A 27,264-nucleotide genomic window follows, 5' to 3' on the forward strand; every position below is an offset into this window, starting at 1 on the left:
CCAGGTTTTTTTCTTTCACAGACAATGCCTCAGATCCAGGTGTGACGGCTAAGCTCCTCTGCATTGATGTTGTGGAGATCAAGGGGGAGCTTTGTTTGACTTTCACAGATAATGGTGCTGGAATGACGCCTCACAAACTTCACCGTATGCTCAGGTAACAAGCTAAAAATTCACCCCAGATATGGTAAGAATTCACCCCAGATGTGGTTTTGATACCATAGATTCAGATCTTGCAAGCAAGTGTTGTCGTTGACCCAGGGTTCTGGACTTAAGGAATCCTGATTCAGATGTACACAGGGCTCTCCCTGTGGTTTCTCTTCTCTTCCTTTCCCTGTGGTTTCTCTTCTCTTCCTTTCCCTCACACTGTGCAAAATTCTAAGATAACTGCTTTTAGATTTACCCTCCCACAAGCTGCTTTTTAACATACAGTGCATGGTCCAGGGACTCCTGACTTTTTACATTCAGGGCTGTTCCATACACAGGGTTCCTCATGTAACAACTGTCCCTGGCTTGGCTGAAGTAATTTGGCATGAATTAGAATCCGTAAGCAAGAGCACATGCTTCAGTACAGTACATGGGGCAAGGAGTATTTGCTTAAAATAAACAAATGTCTCCTGGAGTTAGTAAATGAAATCAGAAGTCCATGAAATCAGTCGGGGGGAGGGATAGCTCAGTGGTTTGAGCATTGGCCTGCTAAACCTAGGGTTGAGAGTTCAATCCTTGAGGGGGCCATTTAGGGATATGGGGCAAAGATTTGTTTGAGCCGGGGGTTGGACTAGATGATCTCCTGAGGTCCCTTCCAACCCTGATATTCTATGATTCTGTGATCTCGTTTCTGAAGACTTGTAGTAATGATGAGTTGCCCATCTTGTCTCCCTTCCCTTCAGAATGTTAAAATGGCTTGTGGTTTTAGAGAACGTGACTTTTCTTTAATCTTTCATTCTGTGATGTAAGAAGATAGCTTTCCTCATTGCCAGTTTCATGCCTTTTCATTAACAGTGGCAGAGAGAGACATGGCCTGACTCTCTACAGTGAGGAATTTCAATTCAATTTTTATTATATAACTAACTTTAAAAAATTAAAATTTGACTTGTTACTTTTTATTCTAAACCACAGAATATGAAATTTGCCTCAGTGTAACATCATCTAAAATATTTTTATCCCTAACACTCAGTAGCATTCTCTAAGAGATGACCTCTCATCCTGTCCCCTGCCAAAGGCATAAAGATCAGCTGGATGCTCTTGCAGTTGGGTCCTAGGGTAAAATTCTCAAGAGTTGGCTCTCTCAGTAGAGTCTCCACCCCTCACTCAGATCTGCCACAGCCTGAGTTCAACAAACTTTAGGGTGTGATGTAAGGCCTGCTGATCTTATTTGCTCTTGTTTAGGTTAGTTTATTCCTCTTGTGCTTTAATTGTATCTGCTGGTAGTAGTCATACTAGACGCCATGTGATCATCATCCTTTGCTGAGGGTAGAGAAGGGCATGGAATCTGTATCTTAAACACCAAAAAGATGTGCCTGAGCGGCTATGGCAGTAGGTGCTGTGTACATTGAAGAAGCATGTTAGAACTGGCAGTTAATTTTCCAGGAGTTTATCATAGACTAGAAAATAGTAAAAACTTGCTTCTGCATCTTCCTGTGCCTGCCTCTTCCGTTATGCCTCTGTGACTGGCAGATGCCCGGGAACATCAGCTGTCTACTCCTTTGGGGCCACACCAGTCACACATTCCCATCTTCCTGCTTAGTCTTGGTGCTCATGTCTGTCTTTCCTAGGAGCATCACCAAGCCCTCCCTCCTTTCTCTCCCTAGGTTGCAGTTCCAGTACATCTGTGGGTATTTCTCCTCACTTGGATGCTGCTGCACTATCCATTGTCCTGTTCTGCTATTTCTCCTCTCAGAACAAATGCCATGTAACCTCTAGGTTTCCATTAGACCTAATAATAATTTTGCTGTTTCCAGCAGGCCGTCTGCAAAGCAGATAGTCACTTGCGGTAGGGCGTGGTTTGGTTGTTCCTCTGCAACAATTTGTAGCTAGATAAGAAAAGGTGGGGGACAGAGGCAGAGAATCTATCATTTCTTCAAATGCTGTGAACACAAAACCACAATTCTTCCGAAAAGTCAGAGGGGTTCAGGAAGTGAAAACCAGAAGCCTTAGCCCCTTCCTGCTCTGTGTGGTGAGGGAGGAAAGCAATGGCTTGGTCTCTTATTTCAGGTTCTCTTGAGTTAACATGAAGTGGCTGTGAAATTGAAGTGGGGGAGGGACAGCAGGCCTCTCTAGCTGTTAAAATTCTAAGACTGAGATCATTTCACATGGGAAGCTCATTGCAAAATTCTTCCCCAGAACTAGAGAGAGACGCTTTCCAAATCTTCTGTAGGACTAATCTAGGGTGAGCTAGAATGAGGTGTGACAAAGCCACAAAGTGACCCTCTTTCCTTCCTACATCACTTCTTCACCCTTCTTGTCATGGTGTGTGGTGGAGGGGAAGGACTGACTGTCTCATGCATGTACACCAAGAGGAAAGAATGAAAAGAGAATTGGATGGAGGGGCCCAGAGTTGCTGACACATAGATACCTATGTGAAGGACAGATAATGAGAGGAGGGAAGGGAATTTTCTGGTTATTTTTCCTTATTCTCCCCTCTCTCCCCAAAGGCAGCCACAATATCAAAGACCCACCTTTTATTAATTCTCCTGACTGCAGACTATTAAGTGTAGAGTTATAAAAATGGGTGAATTGGACATGCAAAGCGTTAGAGGAGTAATGGAGTAGTGCTGTGGGCTTTAACAAGTACAAGGTTGGTTTTAGTAGTTTGGGTCACAGTGGCTGAGTCTTGAAGATGCACTTCTTATCTAAACTGCATCGTTGCAACGTCTTGAAGTTCTTCTTCACATATGTTCTACTGGTGCATTAGGCTGATCACATTGAGGTAGCGTATAATGTAATTGCAGTATCAATGAGGCGTGGTGTTGTCAGTTTGTTGTGACCCATGAAGTAAAATATGGGCAGTCGTGACAAAACCTTTCTTGAAAATCAGGGCAGCGGGCATTGTAGATGCCTGAACCAACCTCGTTTATGTATCTGATGGGAGGGGAAGCTAGACTCTCTTCAGTCTTGCCAACCCCTACTGAGGATTTTATTCCACTTGGGGAGTAAACATGCTTGTTTGTCTAATGTCTATGGTGCTGGCATAGTCTAGTGCTTAGAGCACTGTCAGACAGGGACACACTGGGTCTAATCCTGATTGTCATTAGCCTAGTGTGCAAACTATGGCAGATTGAGTTACAGAGCGGTGAAACATTTTCCCCATCTGTAAAAGGAGAATAATGAGCGCCACATTCCAGAGTTATAAGGATTAATTAATGCTAGAAGTTCTTGGGCAGAAGGCACTAAAGAAATTCTAATTAATTATAAAACTTACACTCACTGCCACATAGTGCAATAAGAAGCACCACTGTCTTAGAGCATAGGACTGGGCATCAGGAGAACAGGATTCTAATGACAACTCTGCTACTGGTTTATTGTGTGACCTTGGGCAAGTCTCTTAACCTCCCCGAACCTCCATTTGCAAAGTGCTTTGAGATTTTTTGGATGGGAAATGCTGTATTAAGGCAAAGTATTATTCATTTAATAGAATCATAAGGTTGGAAGGGACCTCAGGAGGTCATTTAGTCCAACCTCCTGCTCAAAGCAGGACCAATCCCCAGACAGATTTTTGTCCCAGATCCCTAAATGGTGCCCTCAAGGATTGAACTAACAGCCCTGGGTTTAGCAGGCCAATGCTCAAACCACTGAGCTATCCCTCTCCCCACTTTGTGATCCAAGTGACCATCATGGAGTTCCACATTTAAAATCGCTTTCCACTCCAACTATTCCTCTTCCTGCTCATCTCTGTCTATCAGACAGCTCTCCACTTGACTGACTGACTGTGTGTGATTTGCAGCTTTGGCTTCACAGACAAGGCAGTGAAGAAGAACCACCCATCCATTGGAGTGTATGGTAATGGTTTCAAGTCAGGCTCCATGCGTCTGGGAAAGGATGCCATTGTCTTCACCAAGAATGGAGGTGCACTCAGCGTGGGGCTCCTTTCGCAGACCTATTTGGAACGTGTCCATGCTCAGGCTGTTGTTGTCCCGGTGATACCATTCAACCAGCAAAACAATATCCTTCCCTGTAAGGCAAGAGTGGTGTGTAATCTGAACCATCTGGGTGGTGAGGCAGGAGTAGGAGACGTGTGGTACTGAGGAAGCCCATGGATCACTGTTTCATGAGGCACCATTGTTGCATAGTGTCTTCACACAAGGGGATATATCTGGGTAGCCTCCCACAGTGTCACCTGCATGTGCTGCTGCCTCCAGGTAACATCTGTGGAGGGCGTCAGTCCTATGGAGTACTAGGGCAAGGGTGGGCAAACTTTTTGGCCTGAGGGCCACATCTGGGTGGGGAAATTGCATGCAGGGCCATGAATGTAGGGCTGGGGCAGGGGGTCGGGGTGCGGGAGAGGGAGTGCGGAGGGGCTTAGGGCAGGGGGTTGGGGTGCAGGAGGAGTGCGGCGGGGCTAAGGCAGGCTCCCTGCCTGCCCTGGCCCCATGCTGCTCCTGGAAGAAGCCAACCCCACAGCCCTGGGGAGGGGGAGGAAAGGGCTCCGTGCGCACTGCCCTCTCCTGCGGGTACCTTCCCCGATGCTCCCATTGGCCACGGTTCCCCGTTCCCAGCCAATGGAGGCTGGGGGTGGGGGGGAGGGGAGGGTGTCTGAAGGTGAGGGCAGTGTACGGAGCCCTCTGTCCCCTCTCCCCCTTTTCTCCTGGTGGGTGCTATGTCCATGTACATCCCCTGCCTACGCAGTAGTGTCTGAATTTTTAATGTCTCATTGGTAGTGGGGAGAGGGGAAACCAGGGGCAGTCTTGTTCTTTCTTTGACTCTGTGGCTTCTAAAGAAAATGATTGTTACGGAAGACTCTGGGCCCAGCCTCGAGGCCATCCTGAAACATACGCTCTTCAGTACTGAGGAGGAGTTGCTTGCTCAGTTTGATGCAATTCCAGGCAAAAAGGGCACACGGATCCTCATCTGGAACATCCGCAGGTACAGGGAGCCAGGGCACACAAGGAGGGATGAGTGGGAAATGATAGGTTCAGCCCTTTATAAGGCTGAGGGGAGAAAGAGGTAATAACTCAGTAGCCTAAGGATTGAGTACAGTAACTCCTTACTTAACGTTGTAGTTATGTTCCTGAAAAATGTGACTTTATGCGAAACAATGTTAAGCTAGTCCAATTTCCCCATAAAAATTAATGTAAATGGGGGGTTTGGTTCCAGGGAATTTTTTTTTGCTAGACAAGACATTATATACATATACAAAATAAGTTTTAAACAAACAGTTTAATATTGTACACAGCAATGAATGATTGTGAGTGTGTGGTGGAGTAAGAGGGTGGACTATTTCCCAGGGAATGCCTTGCTGCTAAATGATGAACTAGCACTTGGCTGAGCCCTCAACGGTTAATACGCTGTTGTTAATGTAGCCTCATATTCTACAACGCAGCATGGACTGAGGCAGGAGGGAGGAAACACAATAGATGCAGGGCAGTAGCTGCAAACACTTCCCTGGATAACGTGGGCTCATCATCATGTTCAAAAGCTTTATTGACTTTAATAAGGCTTTTGAACATGATGATGAGCCCACGTTATCCAGCTGGAGCGCATCAGTCCCTCCTTCTGACAGCACATTCATGACTGCACAGGTGCTGACTTTCCAGGTGCTGGGGGGTGCATGCATGAGTGAGAGAGACATGCATTGTCCCTTTAAGTGTGCTGACCCCCCTTCAAGCAACAGCTTCCATCAAGCACCCTCCTTTCTGTCCCTGAGCCTGGTCCCCCTCCTCCACTTTGTGGAGAGGGTCTACGGAGGTGTGGGGAGGGTGAGGGGGGGGGGAGAGGGGCAGGAGCAGGGGGACATCCTGATATCAGCATCCCTCCTTCCCCCAGCAAGCAGGAAGCTCCCAGGAGCAGCTCCAAGGCAGAGGGCAGGGCACGAGCAGCACGGCAGTGGGGGGAGGGACAGCTGAACTGCTGCTGGGCAGCTGCCGAGCCACATACCTTACAGGGAATTTGGGGAAACGGGGGGGGGGGGGGGGGCGGGAGCTGCTGGCCCCCTCTGGTTCTAATCCCCACAAGGAGGGGCTGCTCTTCCAGAGAATCCTGCAAGCAGGCAGCTGCCAAATGACTACAGGGGAGCATTGCACAACTTTAAACGAGCTTGTTCCCTAATAGTCAGCACCACAACAACAACACAACAATGTTAAGTGAGGAGTTACTGTACCTAGACAGGCCCAATTTGCATCAGGGTCAAATACCCAGTTTTATGCAACTTGCTATGTTTGGTTCTTTCAAGTGTAACAATGGCAGCGCCTACTCCACAAGTTTGCTTCTTGGGTGGATCACAGTCAGATCTTCTGGCATTTGTGACTAAATATGTTTTGCTGCTGCTCTTCCCTCCTGTTAGCCCTGCAGAGCCATCACAGCTAAGGGCTTGTCTACACTAGCAATTTACATCGCTGCAACTTTCTTGCTCAGGGGTGTGGGGAAAAAAAATCCTGAGCGCAGCAAGTTTCAGCACTGTAAAGCACCAGTGTAGACAGTGCCCCAGCACTGGGAGCCATGCCCCTTGTGGAGGTGTTTTTTTTTATTTTTTTACAGTGCTGGGAGAGCTCTCTCCCAGTGTTGCGCCTCGACCATGCAAAGCTTTAGCATTGCCGGTGTAGATTAACCCTAATAAGAGAGAATCTTCTGGAGTGTATTCTCCCTAGTGGGTTAGCATGGGTGTCACTGAGGGCCTGCAGATCTTTTATTAGAGCTTGTGGCACATGAGAAGTGAAGAACCCATCTTGAAACTCAGAATTTTCAGGCTTGGCCCTCAGAAATACTTCATTTTATTTGTAGACTGAGCACATTTGATACAGAAGTCATTGAGATCCCAGTAACGAAACTGCACAGTACCCTCTTTAGTCACTTTTCGCAGTAGAACTGCACTTTGATGACCAAGATCCTGCTTTTGGTGCGTAGCGATATAAAGGTCCTGTGTGTTGCTCATTAGAGTAGGGTGCTGCCTAAGTCTCTTTGCAAAATTTCCCCTTTACCTATTATTGTGTAGTGTTCTGTGTCAGTTGTCTGTCACATGCTACCCTAAAGGTTTTCACCAAGAAAGTTGGTGGTGACTGGACATCTAGCATAGTGAATGCCAGTGAAAATGAGGTAGGATCACAGTCTAAAATAGGGAAAGAACAAGTCAAAAATTACTTAGATAACTTAGATGTCTTTAAATCACGAGGGCCTGATGAAATGCATCCTAAAATACTCAAGGAGCTGACTGAGGACATATCTGAGCCATTAGCAATTATTTTTGAAAGGTCATGGAAGATGGGAGAGATTCCACGCGACTGGAAAGGACAAATATAATGCCCATCTATAAAAAGGGAAATAAGGACAACCTGGGAAATTACAGACTAGTCAGCTTAATTTCTGTACCCGGAAAGATAATGGAGCAAATAATTAAGCAATCAGTTTGTAAACACCTAGAAGATAATAAGGTGATAAATAACTGTCAGCATGGATTTGTCAAGAACAAATTGTGTCAAACCAACCTGATACCCTGTCAAAGAAAGCCAACAAGCCTTGTGGATAGGGGGAAGCGGTAGATGTTGTATATCTTGACTTTAATAAGGCTTTTGATACTCTCTCACATGACCTTCTCATAAACAAACTAGGGAAATATAACCTAGATGGAGCTACTATAAGGTGGGTGCATAACTGGTTGGAAAATCATTCCCAGAGAGTAGTTATCAGTGGTTCACAGTCATGATGGAAGGGCATAACGAGTGGGGTACCACAAAGATCGGTTCTGGTTCTGGTTCTGTTCAATATCTTCATCAATGATTTCGATAATGGCATAGAGAGTACACTTATAAAGTTTGCGGACGATACCAAGCTGGGAGGGGCTGCAAGTGCTTTGGAGGATAGGATTAAAATTCAAAATTATCTGGACAAACTAGAGAAATGGTCTGACATAAATAGGATGAAATTAAATAAGGACAAATGCAAAGTTCTCCACTTAGGAAGGAACAATAAGTTGCACACATACAAAATGGGAAATGACTGCCTAAGAAGGAGTACTGTGGAAAGGGATCTGGGGGTCATAGTGGATCTCAAGCTAAATATGAGTCAACAGTGTAATGCTTTTCAAAAAAAGCAAACATCATTCTGGGATGTATTAGCAAGAGTGTTGTAAGCAAGACACGAGAAGTAATTCTTCTGCTCTACTCCGCGCTGATTAGGCCTCAACTGGAGTATTGTGTCCAGTTCTGGGCACCACATTCCAGGAAAGATGTGGACAAATTGGAGAGAGTCCAGAGAAGAGCAACAAAAATGATGAAAGGTTTAGAAAACATGACCTATGAGGGAAGATTGGAGAAGAGAAGACTAAGAGGGGACATAACAGTTTTCAAGTACATAAAAGGTTGTTACAAGGAGGAGGGAGAAGAATTGTTCTTCTTAACTTCTGAAGATAGGACAAGAAGCAATGGGCTTAAATTGCAGCAAGGGTGGTTTAGGTTGGACATTAGGAAAAACTTCCTAACTGTCAGAGTGGTTAAGCACTGGAATAATTTGTCTAGGGAGATTGCGGAATCTCCATAATTGGGGATTTTTAAGAGCAGGTTGGACAAACACCTGTCAGGGATGGTCTAGATAATACTTAGTCCTGCCTTGAATTGCAGGGGACTGGACTAGATGACTTCTCAAGGTCCCTTCCAGTTCTATGATTCGGGGAGGGGGCATGGTGGGGCCAGGCCAGCCCCCCATGGGGTGGCGGGGAGGGAGCATCACACAGCCCCGCTACACCCCCAGCTCTGCTCTGGCCCAGCCACCGGCCCCTGACCACTCCCAGCCCCACCCCCGGCCGGGGCACTGCTCCCAGCCCTGCCATTGGCTCCGTTCCTGGCCCACCTGGGGGGGGGGAGGCAAGTGGGGCAATTTGCCCTGAGCCCCACGGGGCCCCCACAAGAGTTTTCAGGGGCCCCCATGAGAGTTTTCGGTGGGTTTTCAGTGCCGCCGAACACACCCGGAGCGAGTGAAGGACCCGCTGCCAAAGACCTGGAGCTTCTTCTGCTCCGGGTCTTCAGCGGCAATTCGGCGGTGAGGGCTTCTTCTGCTCCGGGTCTTCGGCGGCGAGAGCTTCTTCCGCTCCAGGTCTTCGGCCACAATTCGGCGGCGAGGGCTCCTTCCGCTCCGGATCTTTGGCGACGGGTCCTTCACTTGCTCCGGGACCCGCCGCCGAAGTGCCCCGAAGACCTGGAGCGGAAGGACCCCTGCCGCTGAAGACCCCAGGCCCCCTGAATCCTCTGGGCGGCCCTGCCACCCTGGCCTCCAGCTGTGGCCCCAGCCTTGGCTCCCTTACCCCTGTCCGCATTCTCCCCCCTCACTGGGAGCTGCAGCCCCGCTCCCAGCCCTGGCTAGCAGGAGACGAGGCGCGGATACGGTTAAGGGGAAGGGGGGCACAACCCTGAAAAGTTTGGGGACCACTGCTTTATAGCTTGACTGCTATAAAGTTGTTCTATTGCTGATACAGAGTGGCTGGACAGGATGTCCTGATTTTTGTTTATCGTGTTTTTCAGAAATAAAGATGGGAAGCCTGAATTGGACTTTGATACAGACCAGTATGACATTCGGATATCAGACTTCAGCACGGAGGAATCAGAGAATGCTGGGAGGAAGGTTCCTCCTCGCCTTGAGAAGGTTCAAGAGTCCTCTGCACCAGAAACCGAGTACTCCTTACGGGTGAGTTAGGGATGCTGGAGTTACACCAAAGAAGTAGATTGGTCCTTGCCCTGTGTCTGTCCTAGGTAAACAGTGTGAGCTAAGAGTCTGTGTTGATGTCAGACATGCCAGGGCCCTTCAGTGTAGCACTTCCCATGGAATTAAAAGCTGTGGAATCCAAGTTGTGTTTGCCTGGAAAGGACTCAGCTACTTGGCTATACGGGACTGATTGTGTTGTCAAATGACTTCACTTTTTTCCCTAAAGGTCTCCAGTGAAATCTGTGTCCATAATACCTCTTTTCTTGCCCTGTCTCCTGCTCCCAGGCATACTGCAGTATCTTGTACCTGAAGCCCCGCATGCAGATTGTTCTGCGACAGAAGAAAGTGAAGACTCAGCTGATCTCCAAGAGCTTGGCTAATATTGAATATGATGTGTACAGACCTACCTCCACGGTATCCTTATAGCTGCCTCTAACCTTTCCTGCCTCCTGGTAACTTCTTTGCATCCAGGGTAGCACACAATGAGGATCACTTGTTTCCCAATTAAAATTAACTCCTCCTTTGTACTCAAAGCTGAATTGGGTGGCCTGGAGCAGCAGGGTGGAGAAGCCGAGGTTTGAAATGAACTTGGAGACTGACTTTTCTTCTCCTGCCCTCCCTTTACCCCCATAGAGGCTAGATCCCAACCTGAATAGTTCAAGAAAGAGCCTTGAAAACTGTTTGTTGGAGAAGGAAAGGGTATGTCAACTTACTGGATGGAAGCCCTTGCACGTTTTAAGTCTGAGTGAGGTCCAGATGAGTGGAAGGAATCTTCATGCTTCAGTAGTCCTGGCAACTGAATTCCAATACCAAGCTTATTTGATGTTATCAGCACAAACCTATTTAAACCCGTTTAAAACTATAAACGTCTTTAAAAATATATAGGGAAGAATCCTCAGTATAAACCAGGGCCTGATTTCTATGTACAAGAGCAGAACTTGTGTATGATAAAAGGGAAACCTTGCTCCATGCTTCCCTCTTTAACCCATTTATCAGCATTCAGTTGCTAGCTTTATTTTTCCTGACTGAATGGAAAGCTTGAGATCTGTGTTCATTTCATTCATTTTTTTTGTCTGTTAGCTGTATGAATACACGATTTTTTTTTTACTCTTTGTGTACGTTTTGAGAACACACTGACTGAAGAAGAGAGACATGATTCCAAGTCAAGGCAAAGCACGCTGTGCTTACCTAGATGTCTATTAAAATATCCCTGAAACAGAATGTGGCTTACATTTAATATTAAATAAATGACATTTTGTAAAAATCTACCCTCCCCCTAAACACACTTAAAAAGTGGTTCTGCTCTGAAAAGTGACTCTGTAAAATGGTATCCTGGGATTCCACCTGTCTCAATTTCCACATCAAATGTGAAAAGAGTAAAAAGATGGAGTTGTTTTTAACTTCCAGCCCTGCATACTCAGCCAGGGATCAGAGACTTAGCATGGGTCCTTTCTTGTTTGTGCATCCTGCTCACTATTAAAGATTTTACAGATTTAGATCCTGCCTTCGGTGACACTCGAGCATAAGTATGCCTAAGTGGAGTTTAGTAAGCGATGACAATGAACAAGAAGGAATGGACTTTGGCTTGTTCTCTCACAACTTTGTTGGTTCTGCAGAGCCAGCATGCGTAAAATGTAATATATCCCTGACACTGAAGAATAAAAATTGTTAGAATACACTTAAGGTAACCCCAGAGGGTGACACACAATGAAAATATACCATCTTCACATATATTCGGTAAATGTGGGAGCCCTCTTAAAGGGATAGGCAAACCAGAAGGATACTTCTGGTGTAACAAGATAGTTCTTTATAAATAGCTTCTATTTTTTTAAATCTAGTAGCAGAATTTCTTCCCCAGAACTGAAACTAAGTGAAGTGGGAGTCTGCTGAATTTCCTCTACCTTTGTGGGCCTTGATGTCTTCATTTCATTATTTCTTGAGGTTTTTTGGTCTTGTTTACAAAGCCAAAACAACCAAATTTAATCACGTTTTTAGTCATTTGCTGGCCCGTCTCGGTTATAACTCACTTTGATCGTGGTTCTTTGGTCAGAACTTGACTGCTTTATAACAAAATTAGTATTGTAGCCTTTTTAGAGACCTAGGATAAAACATGTTATTTTAACCTATCTGTAACAGTCTTGTTCTGTCCAGACTGGCTGTGTTAAACTGTTGGAACTCAGATGGGCTATAGTTATGCTTATCCACCTTTTTTGGCTGTGTATGCCGGGCCTTCCTCATTCTACAAAGGCCAATGCTCAGCTCTGCCCTCCTGCTAAAGAGGCAAAGGTGTTGCTCTAGTCTAAACAGCACAATATCTGCATCACACAACCTACATCATGAGGTTGAGACATTGAAAACTTGTGGGATTTACCTCTCTTTGGAGACACTTCACCTTCTGCTGTTCTCCATCAGTGGCCCCTTTCACACACCCCCGCTCCCCCAACCACACACAAAATGGCCTTCCCACAAAACGCTATTCATTTCTTTCTTCCTCGGAGCTTGCTGTTTTTTCTCCTTTGACGAGTTTTCTCTCAGAACAAGAGGGTGAAGATCACCTTTGGGTTCAATTGCAAGAACAATAGCCACTTTGGGATCATGATGTACCACAACAACCGACTCATCAAGTCCTACGAGAAAGTGGGCTGCCAAATGAAGGTGAGTGATTAGTGCTTCCCCTCTGCTCTCAGGAATGGGGGAGGAGAGAGGAACATGGCTTCACCAAAGGTAGGCCCTGTCCATAGATCCTTACTCTGGTCCCATGGGCTTCCAGGATCTCACCAGCTTAGCACAGGAGTTCTTGAAGCTTGTAACTGGACTGTCTGTCCCCATCAGCCGTTTACTATACATATATCCGTATTGTACTCTTGTCTAGAAGCTGAGATCCAAATGCGTCCTCTGAGATTATTTATTGCTGCTATAAGGGGTAGATGCAAGTTGTGAAAGTCATCCTCTTTGCTCAGCCAGACTGCTCCCTTCTCTAAGTGGTGTACTCATTACAGAATCATGTGTGCAGTGATGGGGCAGCATAGCTGTGCCAGCAAGCTGGCTGTCATTCCTTTGCTTCTAGGGGTCATCTTAGATACAGATACATTGGTGGATTTCAGAGTAAGGAAGCTAGATGATATTCCAGGTTTATACCCTATGGATTTGTGCTTACGCCTTCCCTTGTCCGCACTGTCTCAAGGGGATCTGCCAGCTGGGGACTGAGATCAGGCCCTTGGAGATTGCCAAGCGTTCATATCTGATGCATGTTGCTGCTGTACATTGCACATGCAGAAGTGTTACCATCAACTCTTGTATCAGAGGGGGATGTGTGGTAACTTGAATCTTGTTGCCAGGATTCCAGGGGAATAGGAATTGTTCTCCTGAAGGTGCTACCTCCTTTTCTGTAACCAGTATGGCTGAAATGATTGGTTTTCTTCCTTCTTTTTTGACCATTGGTGTAGGGGGATGGCATGGGCGTGATCGGGGTGATTGAATGCAACTTCTTGAAACCAGCACACAACAAACAGGACTTTGAAGAAAGCAAGGAATACCGGTAAGGGTGGCCTGCCACTGGGGCTACTGCTATGCATGGGCTTTACGTATGAAGTAGCTCCATGTTGGCCTATCTTCCTTCTGACACCCCTACCAGAAAATGTCTGGCCATGTTTCTGAGCAGTCTGGAGAGACCTTGCTCTCCTGGGTTGAGAGAGGGAATAGTCTCCATATTCATCTAGTGCTGGTTTTCATGCATGTCTCCACCCATGAACCCTAAACCGTGCCCCAGAGATTTATCTGAAATCGAACAGTGTGTTTTCATTCACTAAAGCAGTGTTTCCCAGGCTTTCAGAAACTGAGCCCCACAGCTGGAAAATTAAACCAGTCATGTCCCCCACTTGAACCCTGTCATGATAGCAGGGCAGCATGAGAGAAACTGGCATTGGCACTGTTCCATGTCCCCCCCCCACACACCCTCCCAGCTACTCAGTTGGACATACCACTAACTTTGGGGAAATGCTGCGCTATAGAGATGAACATTTACAAATGAGTATAAGCATCAAATTTAGAACGGGCAGTTGGGGAGGGAAGGGGGGTCAGAGCAGACCCTGCCGTTTGTCTTTGCTTTGCAGATAGCCAGCTGCTCTTAAGTTAGTGAAAATAGCTACCAGAGCTCTGGGCTGCTGTGCTGAGGTTAGGGGCCCCCTTGTCTCAGCAGGAAGTGAGAGGTGAGATGTTTGTGAACGCCTCTCTGGTCTGTCATCTTCATGACCCCCTCCCCCACCAAGCTGCTAGGTTATTGACTTGACCAGAACTTACATCCTTCTGAGGTTCACGAGTTTCATGCTGCTGCTCCAGGGGGGCTTTTGCCGTCAATCTGACACCAGGAAGCCTGTTTTATTAGTGGAAAGGGTATATTATGGATGCAATTAATCCTTGAATGCAGGGGCTGCCTAAAGTTAAGGGAGACTAGGCGTCCCCAAATCTTGCTCCCTATAGCAGGCTGGTCTGTAGAACAAGAAAGACAGTACTTTGGGGTGATATTGGGCTAAGCCTGTGCTCTGTGTTCCCATCTGAACATGGCTATCTAGAATTTGGATTTTCTCTTTTCATAACTGTGTCAGGTGTCTCTGCATTGTAAGATTTTCTCTGGTGAGTGTGATAAGACATTTTCTGTTGGGATGTGTAGGAGATAGCGAGACTGTCCCAAAAAGCACTTAAAGACCTTATTTTGATATATTGGCCTCATCCAAATGCAAAGGGTAGAAATGCAGTTTTCCTATTGGGAGAAGAAAACCCTATGTCTGCTCCACCCTCTCTACCTGTGCACAATACCCATGCTTGGGCTTGTATCTAATTTGTTTTAAGTTAATTGATGCTGGCCTTAGTCCCAGTGATTACTTGAATCGTATATAGCAGCCAGTGGCTGGATGAGACATTTCATTAGGCTACCTGGAAATGTTAGGAGGCCTGATGGCTTCTCTTTGGAGGGTGGGGGGAATTGCCCAAAGGTTCCAGGCAGGGCTACCCAGGACTAGTTAGCTGCCTGGGTTTGGTCTTAGCCCGTGAGGCCTCAGTCTTCCTTGGTAAAAATTGTGTTTATACTGTAGCCGAATTTGGGGCCAAAGATGAGACCTTAGCTTCTGTGCACAGCCTGACCTTGAGCTCTAAAGGATTCAGAAAGTATAGGATGAAGTTCTCTAGCCTGTGTTGTACAGGAGGTCAGACTAGATGATCTTAATGGTCCCTTCTGGCTTTAAACTCTGTGAAAACTGGGGTGCTCCGACTCTTGGTTTGGAAAGGAAATGACCCTGACTCTGAACAAAAAGGCAATCCTGCTCCAATGAGAGGCTCTAAGAGCATTTTGGGTGGCAGAGAGTACGACCCCAGAGATCTTGAGCATTAGGATCCCTGTGTACTGGTAACATAGGGTGGTACTGGCACACTTCTGAAGCTGTGGGATGGGTGATACATCAGGGTTATTCTTGGTACAAATCTCGATGAATGTTCCAAAACCCAAGCTGTTCCTGCAGTGGCACATCTGAGTGCCTTCTCCGTCCCCACCACTGTCATATCTGAGCACCTGTGGTTACTGAAGTGAAAGGCAGAGACAGGCAGTAAAGGAGGTTTGCTTCTTCACCTGGGTTGTGTTACTTGTGCTACCTGTTGTGACTTTCAGTGGAATTTGCCTGATTTTTCACTGCTCTTGCCTTCCTTCTAGACGGACAATTACTGCACTGGGACAGAAACTCAACACTTATTGGAAGGCGAAGGTGGCACAGATGAACTTGGGTAGTTCCAGTGCTGCCAATGTGATAGCGTGAGTTCGAACATGCTATTGGTCTAATTTTAGTGCAGCATTAAAAGCACTGGGCCTTTCATCTGCAGAGAAGGGGTGGGGAGTTGAGGAAGGGCAGAGAGTATGGAGGGTTTATTAGTATCCCTTTACATTGGGAGATCTAGCTGCAAAGGCTGCTAGTATAATAAGTTTTTAGTGATCTCAGCTTAGTCCACTGGCTAATGTTGGGGGTGAGCAGGACATGTAACAATAGTGAGAATGGAGGGGCATTGGCAAACGTATAGAGGGTACTGTGCCTAGGATAATGTGGTGTCCCAGGCTGGGACATGCAATGCCTGGGCTGAGCTACTTGTCCGGATTAGGTGCTAATACAATCGAGCCTTCACTTTCATAGCTCTGATATGAACAGCACAATAGTGAGGTGAGTAATCTATTCTGAGGGAGCTATGTGCAGCAGACGGAGCATGGCGAGGTGTGGGGTTGAGGCGATGGGGAATGGGGACTAAAATAGGGACATGCACTGCCAGAAACTGTAGACTAGGCTAGCCAGCCACACAGTTGCAGCGCAGGATGCAGTGTTCTCAGTATTCAAGGGATGAAATACAGGGTAGGGGTAGTTCTTTGCTTTGTATCCTAGTCCATGTATCTTTCTTTCCAGAGGGAGACCAGACCAGACTTGGGTGCAGTGTGAGGAGTGTTTGAAATGGAGGAAGCTCCCTGACAAGGTTGATCCTGCATCATTACCTGAAAAGTGGTTCTGTCATCTCCATCCCCACCCCAAGTACAAGTAAGGAGCTCACCTATCTCAGTCCTTGTCTGAACTTTCTACCCTGCTGCCTCCCACTCTTAATACAAACACTCACTGTCCCAATTTTTGCTGACCCCTGCTTCCCTTCCCATGTACACGTGCATCTGCATAGACCTTGAAATTTAGAAGCTTACCTGGCCAGCCCTTATTATCGCCACTCGGAAAATATAGGTATGGAACAAAAATCCCACTTGAAATACAGGTCCCCACATGGGTGGAGGTTAATAGGAGGATGGCTCAAGATTCTGGACTAGGATGGTGGCTGTTTAATATATTAATTGGTAATCTGGAAAAGGAGGTGTCAGATTACAGATGACACAATTTTCAGTCAAGATGAGTGGATTGTGAGCAACTTCAGCTGGGTCTACTTAAACTGAGTAGTTGGGGAGCAAGATAAACAAGGGCAAAGCAGTTCAGGTTAGAAGGAACAATTAAGGTTACTCTTACGTACAGATGGTTTATAAATTAACTGTAACCTCTCAGGAGAAACACCTAAGATCATTATGAACAGTTGAGTGAAAACATCTGCTCAATGTGCCATAGTTGTGGTTTAAAAAGGAAAAACAACCACCATCAAGGTGTTACTAGGATGGTAGGGTACTTTAAAAAGGGATAGAGAATATTACTGAGACTATTATAATGCTTTTATATAAATCACTGGTAAACCCAAACCTGGAATTCTGTGCCTACTCATGGTCACCCTATCTCACAAAGAAGAAGGTCAATGAAAATTATTAGAACCATGGAAAGACTTCCATAGGAGGAGAAATCAAAAGGATTAGGACCGACTAGTTTAGACATAGGATGTACTGGATGTATACACAATAATGAATGGTGTAAAGGTGGTCAGTTGGGAACTCCTGTTTGCCCTTTCTCATAATATAAGGACCAGGGAATATTCAGTCAAATTTAAAAGTGACACGGGAACTCAGTGTTTACACAGAACATTAGCCACAAGGTAAAATGGAGGCCAGGAATTTAGTAGAATTAGATATTTTTATACAATTCATATCCACAGTTGCATTTTTCTTTTACACTAGTGTATACGGGATGTAAACCCTCCTACTTCAGGTTATAAGCAACCACTAACTGTCTGGGATTAGGAGTTATTTTTCCCTATAGGCATATTACAGTCTAATTGTTCGTTATGGGGGTCTTATGCTTTCCCCTGAGGCATCTGGTATTGGCCACTGTGGGAGGCAGGGATTGCCACACTTCTTCTCCATAGTAACTCATAATTTGAGAGGAAATGACACACATGCAACAATACTTGACGCCGTGAACTCAAATCTTAAAAGCTTCACTTTCTGCCTCCTCATCTGTGTAATTTTAGGAGGTAAGTGGCTTGTTTTCCCCTAAATATTTTAAATTTTGTTGTTTCCAGGCTGCTCCTATAGCTCTCTTTGTCTGAAATAGATGCAAAGGTTATAAGGAAAGATAAAGTACTGAAGAGTCTGAGAGAGCAGCTGGAGACGTATACAAAGATCCTAAAGATTTGGGGAATTCGTAGGCGACAATCAAACTGTACTCTCTCATGCTCAAGCATGACGGACTGATCTCATTGCAGAAGCTGCTCAGCACCTGAGGAGCAGGAGCCCAGTGATGAGGAGATGAGCCCTAGCTATGACCGAAAATTCAGGAAACAGTTAAGTATATGCTGACTCCATCCTGCAGATGGACTAGCAACAGCAAGGGAGTCAGCAAACCAATTTTGTTTTCCCTCCCCAGTCCTGTTGCTGCTTTTGCCCATTCAACCCAACCAGGGAGGGGGAGAAGGAAACAGCAGTACCTCTGCATAGCAGCTCAAGGTCCAGGTGACATGTCCCAGTTTTCTCACAGGAGGTGCACGTGTCAGTGGTTCCTGGGTCAACATCAATGATATCCTCTTGGTTTCTCTCACCCACTTTCTAGGATCTCTGTCTCTGAAACTAGACTTCGGTAGTTAATCCAAACTGCCTGCTCACTGGAGTCACAGAGGTGATACCATGACAGTGTTCTTGCACTGTGGTAATAAACTCTCCTCATGCTGAGGTATCTTAATGTCCTAAGTCTTGCCCAGGCCACCTCCCAGCTGTTTCTCCTGGCAGAGATAAACTTCAGATCCTGGTTGAGCCTTACAGAGAACGGAAACTGAATGCCTTCTTCCTTCCCATCATTTAGAGAGCAGACCGCAGAGAGAAAGAGGAGGAGGTCGTCGTCATCTTTGGAGAACCTGGAACACGAGGTAAGAGGAAGGAAATGACTGGAGAAGGCTTTGTCATGGTCTGGAGAGTGGGGAACCCTGCTCTGTGCTGTTGGGGATGGCAAAGTCTCTGCCCTGCCCCGGTCTTTCTTATTTCTGTCTTCTGCTGAGAGAGGAGCTGACACGAGGATCACGGTGTATTGGCTGGAACAAGAAAACCCTGTGTATGCACAGCTTGGACATGCAAACACCAGAGCAATATTAACACCATACTTATTAACAGCGTGACAGTGCTTAGGAGCTCCAGCTCACATGCCATTCTTTCTCCCAAGCCCTGTCTTAATCAAGGGGCTTGATCTTGCCCCCTCTCAACACAGAAGAGGGGTCGGTGAGGTCCCCCTTCCCGTCCTGCGGTCGCAGGGCTGGTTCTCTCAGGCCCTTTCCCACTTTCAGGTTATCTGGTTATATAAAGACTGATGTTTTGAATTTTCAGGAGCACTGTCTTTCGGACACGGCTGCCCAGGATGGGTTCTCCGGGCAGCTCTGGACACTGCAGCGTGCGATCAGGTTGGCCGTCCTTTAGGGACAATTCCCTCCCAACAATCATCATGGTATTAAAACATCTTCCCGCTCCCATTCCAACCCCAGCCTAATCTTGTTGCATGCCCTCTTCCCAAAAATACCCTCATGTCGCATGCTAGACTAGTCTTTCCCTGATCCATTGGGAAGGACAAACCTGGTGAGGACAGGAGGACTTCTCACTCCCACCTTCTCTCCTCCCCATAAGCCACCTCCCAATAAGCCATGCATACCGTGTAGCACGTAAGTAGATGAGACTTTGATCACTGTTGCAGAGTATTTGATCTGGTTTGAGACTAGGAGGTTCTCTGAGGTGTTACTCTGTCCTCACTCATGTTTGTCATGTCTTCCCACAGTAGTGGCATCAATTCCTCCTCTCTTCCTTTAGTCATTAATGTTTCTTTCGTGACATGGTCATTCCACAATATCCCCAGGTGCATGCCCGTGTATGTGTAGAAAGAAAGTCAGTTTGTCGCTTGCATGTATCCCTCTGTGCATGGACATTCTCACAGAAGCACCAGGAAACGCCTCGCATCCTGGCATGGAGAAGCTAAAGCACCATTGCCTGAATTGGGAAGGAGATAATAATAATAATTAATGGAGATATCCCATCTCCTAGAACTGGAAGGGACCTTGAAAGGTCATCGAGTCCAGTCCCCTGCCTTCACTAGCAGGACCAAGTACTGATTTTGCCCCAGATTCCCAAGTGGCCCCCTCAAGGATTGAACTCACAACCCTGGGTTTAGCAGGCCAATGCTCAAACCACTGAGCTATCCCTCCCCCCCCCTCTTACAGTTCTAAACACTAACCGTGCCACCTGTGGTAGTGACTGGGGAAGTGGAGGAGAGAGGAATGCCCCTTCGGGACAGTGACCATGCAGTAATTTGGTTTGGTTCTCAGCTGGTAAAGTCTGCTGAGGTGGTTATTGCAAGGGGGACCAGTTCAACATCTAGCTGGCAGAGCCCCTGAAGTGGTAACCGCAAGGGGAATGGGTGAGGCCTGGACTTGTAGAGACTTGTCTGATGGTTATGTGGGTGCAGTCCATTACCCATCAGAGAATGGTGATGGGGGTGAGTGGACGTTGGTCTTAGCTGGCAGAGCCCCAGTGATGGTACCTACTAGGAAAATTTTCTTTTAATTCCCAGTTGGTGGATCTGCTCGAATGGGGACTCAGGCTGAATACTCAAGTACAGTCCTGTGCTGCTTTCAGTTTGGTTAAGTAACTTTTTCCAAAGCTGCAGCTGGCATGTGAGAGGGGCTGTTTGTTTTATTGTTTCAATGCTCCCTTCCTTGCCAGGTATTATCCACTACACCAGAGCCCTGTCCTGCTCAGAATAACAGTGTAACACGTGTGGCAAAGCAAGAGCCTGCAGAAGAGGGGCCTGATGGGATTGCTGGCTCTCTCACTCCTCCCCCTGCTCTTGACAAGATCGGTGCTGTCTGTCTGACCACTGGGCCTTTGGAGCAAAATATACCACAGACAGCTTCAAGGTAGGTGCGATGGTGCAAACAACTGCCTCCTTATCAATAACAACCCTCCTCCTGTTGTTGGACACCCACCCTGTGTGTGAGATTCTGTGTGGGGGGAGGGGTATGCTTGCTCTTGGAGTGTAGGGACATGAGGCAGAGAGTGAGAGAGGATTATCTGAGAATCTGATTAAAGCAGGTGTTGGCTGGAGCCAGAAGATCTGCCCTCATTCCTCTTACACTTTCCTTTTTTAACTTCAGATTCTCTGAACACAATTCAGCTTTCTTCTTAGTGTTTTGCTGGCCTTGAAATGGGAACACGGAGAGCTTTGATAAATGGATTGCAAGGCCGCCTGGTTTAATTACGGCTTAAGCTAGTATCTGTGTATCCTCTGCTGAACCTTCAGTGCTGAAGTTATAGCAGCACTCAGTGAATCACGGTAGATCGGGGGAAGGGATGGTGGTTCACTTAATTCTCTAACAAGTACGTAGGGCATGCTTGACTAGGCTTCTCCTGTCCTTGACATTGGTACCTATGATACCCTCCCTTAAATGCTGAAAGGACGAAGTTTGGAATATTGCTAACTAATCAGGATCATGTTTGCAGAGTCGTTTTTCCTTTTGTGTTTCTCTTTGAGGTGAGCCTCTTGCAGTTTGTGACACAAATTTGATTTTTTACCTTAGCCTAGTACAAGGAAAGTGGGAGCAGGGTGGGAATAGAGGAAGGAACAGAAATCCTTGCTATGTCCTAATTTTTTAATCTTTTCCTCCTTTCACGTTGACCAGTGCCTTTTTCTATCTCGTTGGTGCCACCACCTTCACAGCTCTACATACATAAAGTCTCAACTTAAATTCATCTCAGCAGTTCTTTGCACTGGTTCTAGGGTTGCCAGGTGTCTGGTTTTTGACCAGAATGCCCAGTCAAAAAGGGACCCTGGTGCCTCTGGTCAGCACCCCTGACTGTGCAGTTAAAAGTCTGGTCAGCAGTGCAGCGGGGCTAAGGCAGGCTCCCTGCCTGCCGTGGCTCCATGTGGCTCCCGGCAGCAGCGGCATGTACCCTCTCTGGCTCCTACGTGTAGGAGCAGACAGGGGGCTCCACACACTGCCCCCGCCCCAAGCACTGGCTCTGCAGCTCCCATTGGCTGGGAACTGCAGCCAAAGGGAGCTGAGGGGGCGGCGCCTGCGGATGGGGCAGCGCACGGAGCCACCTGGCCACGCTTCCACGTAGGAGCCAGAGCGGGGACATGCCCCTGCTTCCAAGAGCTGCTTAAGGTAAGTGCCACCTGGAGCCTGCACCCCTGACCCCGTCCCAATCCCAACCCCATGCCCCAGCCCTGATTCTCCCCCCCCCCCGCCTTCCGAACCCCTCGGTCCCTGCCCGGAGCACCCTCCTGCACCCCAAACTCCTCATCCCCCAGCCCCACCCCAGAGCCCGCACCCCCAGTCGGAGCCCTCACATCCCTGCGCCCCCACCCTCTGCCTCAGCCCTGATCTCCCTCCCGCCCTCTGAACCCCTCGGACCCAGCCCGGAGCACCCTTCTATACCGCAAACATCTCAGCCCCACCCCAGAGTCTGCACCCCCAGCCAGAGCCCTCACCCCCCCCCTGCACCCAACCCCCTTCCCCAACTCAGACCCGCCTCCCACACTCCAAACTCCTCAGCCCCAGCCTGGAGCCCCCTCCTGCACCCCTGGCCCCACCCCAGAGCCAGAGCCCTCACCCCCTCTTGCATCCCAACCCAGTGCTCGAGCCCCCTCCCATACCCTGAACTCTTCATTTCTGGAGCCCGCACCCCCAGCTAGAGTCCGCACCCCATCCCCTGAGCCAGCCTGGTGAAAAGAGTGAGTGAGGGTGAGGGTGAGGAGAGCGAGCGACAGTGGGAGGGGGAATGGAGTGAGCAGGGGTGTGGCCTCAGAGAAGGGTCAGGGCAGGGATGTGGCCTCAGAGGAGGGGCGGGGCAAGGGTGTTCGGTTTTGTGCGAGTAGAAAGTTGGCAAACCTAACTGGTGCAGTTCCGGTTCTCCCACAGCCCTAGGGTCAGTCTGGATAATGGGCAATGTGACTTCCTGTCATCAGATGGAGACAGGAAATTCAGCAAAATTTGTGAAGTCAACCCTTAAGAGCTCTAGCTGAAAATTCAGTTGATTTCTGGCCACGAGCAGGTGGAACAGCCCCTTTGGTTAAGAGAAGCTTCTTAGTTAAATCTGAACTTCACTTGGGTTTTAGGTGCATTTTCTCCCCTCGTCTCACTTGTCCTAGCATTGTCTCCAGTTATGTATTTACTATGTGAGAAGTCATCGATCATTGTTTAAGTGCTGCAGTACACCCTTCTATGCACTTGGTGGCACAATTTGTCCACCTTCCCTTTTAGAGCCCCACTCGGTGACAGCTTGGAAGAGGAGCTGCTCAGATGGTGAAGCCTATTCTATGTGCACAAGGGTAGTGAAATGTAGCATAAGTGAATTTAAAATACTTTAGAAATAATGCAATGGCATGAGCAGAAGTTCTCAAACTGTGGTCAGTGGAACACTTTGGTAATGCTGCTTACCTGGTGCTTTTATTTCCAGCTACTAATTCATGCCAAGAAGCTGAAAATACATTCAACACCTTCCTAACACTGCTTTTCCCCCTGAGCAGTCACTGTAGTTGCTATTGCAAATGGTAGACCGAATCTTCGTATTGAAACATTCCATGGTATTGAAGAGTTTGAGAACTCTTGTAGTAGAGGATCAAACCTTCCAATCATAACAGATCTCTAAGTAGACTATATATGAGAGGAACCACTTAGCCTGTCACTAAAACACAGCCACCTCTGGGTAGATGATGGCAGCCATTCTGAATCAGCAGGACTGCATACCAGATTTTAGGGTTTTCTAGGCACAGAAGTGAAAATTAAATTCTGGCTGACTGTTGTACCAGGAAGTTTAGGAAGGTAGAATGGAATAGGCCAAGGTGGGATTTGGCCAGGGTAATGGCCAACTCCTGCTCTTTCCTAATGTAAAGAATCAAGTGCAAAGCAACCTGGAGAAATGTAAAGCAGTGTGGGATGGAGGCAACAAGGGGAGATTTGAATAAACCTGAAGCCTTACAATCAGGGAGCAAAACTAAACAACCTAAATATGAATAAAGGGGGGGACATAAGCAGGAAGCCACTTTGTGCTAAAGCAAATGTATGTTCATCTAGTTAATACTGCCCTGATTATTTTTTTCTGACATAAGCAAGCACTGTAGTTACTGCAGAGACAGTGTGAAATTGAGAGGAAGGTGTCTGCCCGCTGGGGAAGATCTGTTTTAAGAAGTGGCCTGGAATGCGCGAGTCTGAGAGTTTTTAGCAAATGCAGACCAGCTTCTCTAGATCAGTGCAGGGTTTTTATGGGTGTAGGTGCACTGTGCACGTACAAATGAGCTGGCTTCTTCCTGGCTGAAGTTCAGTTTTGTTTTTAATTATGTGAATAAGTCCATCAGCCATCTGACTGTGTGAGTGGCGCAGATTTTGCTTGAGAATGTGGACAATATATGCTTCACAATGTATTGTAAACTTTATTTAACTGGGTCATTTTCCTGATACTTAAAAAAGCCCAACATTTTAAACATACCCTGTGTTGTGTTTAATGAAATGTATCAACCAAACATTTTTTATGAGAGATTTTGCAAGCTGCAGCTGGCTTCCATTCAGGGACACAGATTCACAGGCTTTGCTATACTGGATTAGAAGGGCAGTGGGTTCTAGTGGATTGAGTTTGGGGAGGAGTGGGGAACCAGGAACTCCAGAGATCTAATCCCAGCTCTGCCACTGACGTGGCAAGTTCCCCATCTGTAAAATGAAGATAACAATTAATTACCTGTTTCTCTCAGGGGTTGAGAGAGAGTTGTGACGATTATTAGTTAGTTTCTGTATAGCACTTTGAAAATCTAAAGTGCTGTGTTAGTGCTGAGGGTAGTCAGACCACTAGGCCTGCAAAACTGTCTCCTGCCTCCAGCAGTGGTCTCATCTTAATGTTTCTGTGGAGCCTCCCGAGCACCCCTGACCAGTGGGGGAGGGGGAGAGGGAAAGCGACTCTTGACTGCTCTTGGAGATCACCATTACTCCCTAAACACTGAGGTTAGTTTTCTCAGTGGGATGGGGTGGTGGCACTGCCTGGCTGCTGTACAGAGTGGGGTTCAGGCTCGCTAATCCAGTCCTCTCTTTTGCAGCAAGCATAAGCTGTCCACAGAAGAAGAGCTGCTGGAAAAGCGGAAGCGATATCAGGAGCAGGTAGACCCATCCCCCCCAGATCTGACCAGTCCCAGCCCCCCAACTTCTTTTGAAAGGGAGAGCTCCACTGAAGTGGACCAGGACCAGTTATGCAGCGAGTCTGACAAGGATGATGAGAGTGTAGAGGGGAGCATAGACTCCTGCCTAGTCAGAGAACATCTGGATGCACTCAGTGGAACCAACCAAGCTGGGGATGCTTCACACAATGGGGGTCTCTGTCCTACCAAAGAGACTCCAGCAAGTCTCGGTCACTTTGAAGGAGAGCAAAAGGAGACTGCAGTGGTCCAGGCGGAACTGGAAGAAGAAATGCCGGCCTTAATATCAGAAAGCCAGGCAGCAGATAAGAGTGTCTGTGTAAATACATGTGGGAACGTGGAGGAGGTGGACAAGAGGCCCTTCGTGGCTGTTGTTGGTATTTCAAAGGCTGCTGCGGATGGTGAGGCTCCCATTCAGCTAATCCCCTTTGGGTGGGAGGAGAGACTCGATAAAGCAAAGGTTGAGGTGAAGGCCCGGAGCCACAATGATCCTCCCCGTGATGGGGACAGAGGAGGAGGAGACCTGCAGGTACCAAAGACCACAAATCAGAGGGATATGGTGGAGCAGGAGGAGCTGAGACAAACTGTGGAGAATTTCTCGGTGGAGCTGAAGAGGGTCTCAGCAGAACGGGATTTGCTCCAGGGCAAGGTAACGTTAGCACCTGGCTGTGAATTCTGGTGGGGCAGGAGGGATAAAGTTCAGCAGCAATAGGGAATTGGATGGGGAAGATCAAGACTGACTTAACAAGGAGAGAAAATCCCCTTGCCTTGTGTCTCACGTAAGGCTAGTAGGGGTTAGGATTCCTTCCTTACTCTATTAGCCATTACCCTGTTCCTCAGCTCCTGGAAAGTTTGGTGTTTTGTGGGGTTTTTTTTTTTTTTTTTCCCCTTTCTTTTCCCCCTTAATGTGCAACCTCACTTCCTGTGCATTCCCCTGCATTTGCTATTTCTTTAACTCAGGTGGAGGAACTAGAACAGGAGAAGTGCCACTTGGAGACAGATTTCTTGAAAAGCCAACAGGAGTTGGCAACTCTCAGGGCCCAGGAGACCGAAGGCTTGTACTGGAGCAAGAAACACATGGGTTACCGCCAGGCTGAACTGCAAGAGCTGAAGGCTCAGCTGGAGAGGACCATAGAGGAAAAGACCGAGCTGAAGGAGCGGCTCAAGGAGACAGAGATGCACCTGGAGGTGCTTAGGGAGGCACATGTCTCCTGCAGGAGCCCAGAGAGGGGAGACTTGAAAAGGTCAGAACTGTGGGTTAAACCATAGACAATATCAATCAGTCCCAAGGTGCGGGGAGAGAACATGGTTTACCTTGCGGGGGAACATCCACGTAGGAAACTGGCTTCTGAGAGAACACTTTGGTACTCATGAATTGAAGATGCTGCATGAGTAACAGTGGGTTATTACTAAGGATTGATAGGTTGTGAGGAGAAGGGGGGCTACAGAGGAGAGCTACAGGTGAAGCCAAATAGCTACAGGTTTGAAGGATACCCCACACAGAGTTCCTTTGCCAGGGCTGGATTCTCTCCTGCAGTACGTTGTTCACTTTATGGAGTATTCCTGTTGAATCATTCAGACAATATTGGCTTCCTTAAGGATAAGAGAATGTGTCAGGGGAAAGAAATACTCTGTAGGTATTGAACTGTCTTTCCCACAAATATGGGACTTTCCATATCGAGGATGTGTTTTTTAGCCCTGCTTCTGACCTGACAGCACTTATGGAATCATAAGGAACAAGTGCGAATGTTGAGCTATGCAACCCTAGGTTAGATTTACAAATACAACCTCTCTGTGTGTCAAGTATTATTGCCCCCCTGTTACAGAGAAGTTAACTGATTTGCACAGTGTCACATGAGAAACTGACAACAGAGTTGAGAACTGAGTTACATTCCCCTATTTCCAATCCTGTGCATTGGCCCCAAGATCTTCCCATCCTACCATCTGCAGCCTGCACTGCCTTTAGAATGGAGCAAAGAGCCTCAGCCTCCCACAGCACTGGTAATAGGAAGGAAGACCGCAAGTTAAGGGAAGGGATGTATTGGAGCTACCGGTTGTCTCTGACTCTTGACTCTTCTCCTCTTGTCCACAGCACTATGGAGAAGCTGAAGAACCTGCGTAGGAATGTCAGCCAGCTCCTCTCACTGGTCCTCCCTCACCTAGAACTGCAGGATGTTAACTATGAGTCAGACCAGATTGATGAGATCTTGCAGACAGTGTTGGAGACGAACAGGATGTCATAGTAGCCCTTCCCCCATGCTGCCATTGTGCCTTTTTGTATAGTTTCTTTAATAAACCCATAAGTTTTTCATCCTAA

At 47.2% G+C, this 27,264-nt stretch overlaps 1 protein-coding gene across 2 annotated transcripts; it reads left to right on the forward strand.

Annotated features, from left to right (window-relative positions):
* On the forward strand, positions 1–27,264 carry MORC4 (MORC family CW-type zinc finger 4). Of its 2 annotated transcripts, XM_034781493.1 has the most exons (15): positions 1–154; positions 3,941–4,158; positions 4,932–5,079; positions 9,663–9,825; positions 10,129–10,257; positions 12,379–12,498; positions 13,290–13,381; positions 15,545–15,643; positions 16,281–16,409; positions 17,998–18,075; positions 18,591–18,654; positions 20,489–20,682; positions 24,852–25,596; positions 25,908–26,191; positions 27,040–27,264. In XM_034781493.1, the coding sequence occupies exons 1-15, from the start codon at positions 123–125 to the stop codon at positions 27,188–27,190; spliced, it is 2,646 nt and encodes an 881-aa protein (XP_034637384.1). In that variant the 5' UTR covers positions 1–122; the 3' UTR covers positions 27,191–27,264. The 2 variants fall into 2 exon arrangements, with proteins under 2 accessions (XP_034637384.1, XP_034637385.1); XM_034781494.1 differs by lacking the exon at positions 1–154 and having other exon boundaries at positions 4,032–4,158; positions 4,933–5,079.

Source organism: Trachemys scripta, chromosome 9 (genome assembly GCF_013100865.1).
Source record: "Trachemys scripta elegans isolate TJP31775 chromosome 9, CAS_Tse_1.0, whole genome shotgun sequence".
NCBI lineage: Eukaryota > Metazoa > Chordata > Testudines > Emydidae > Trachemys > Trachemys scripta.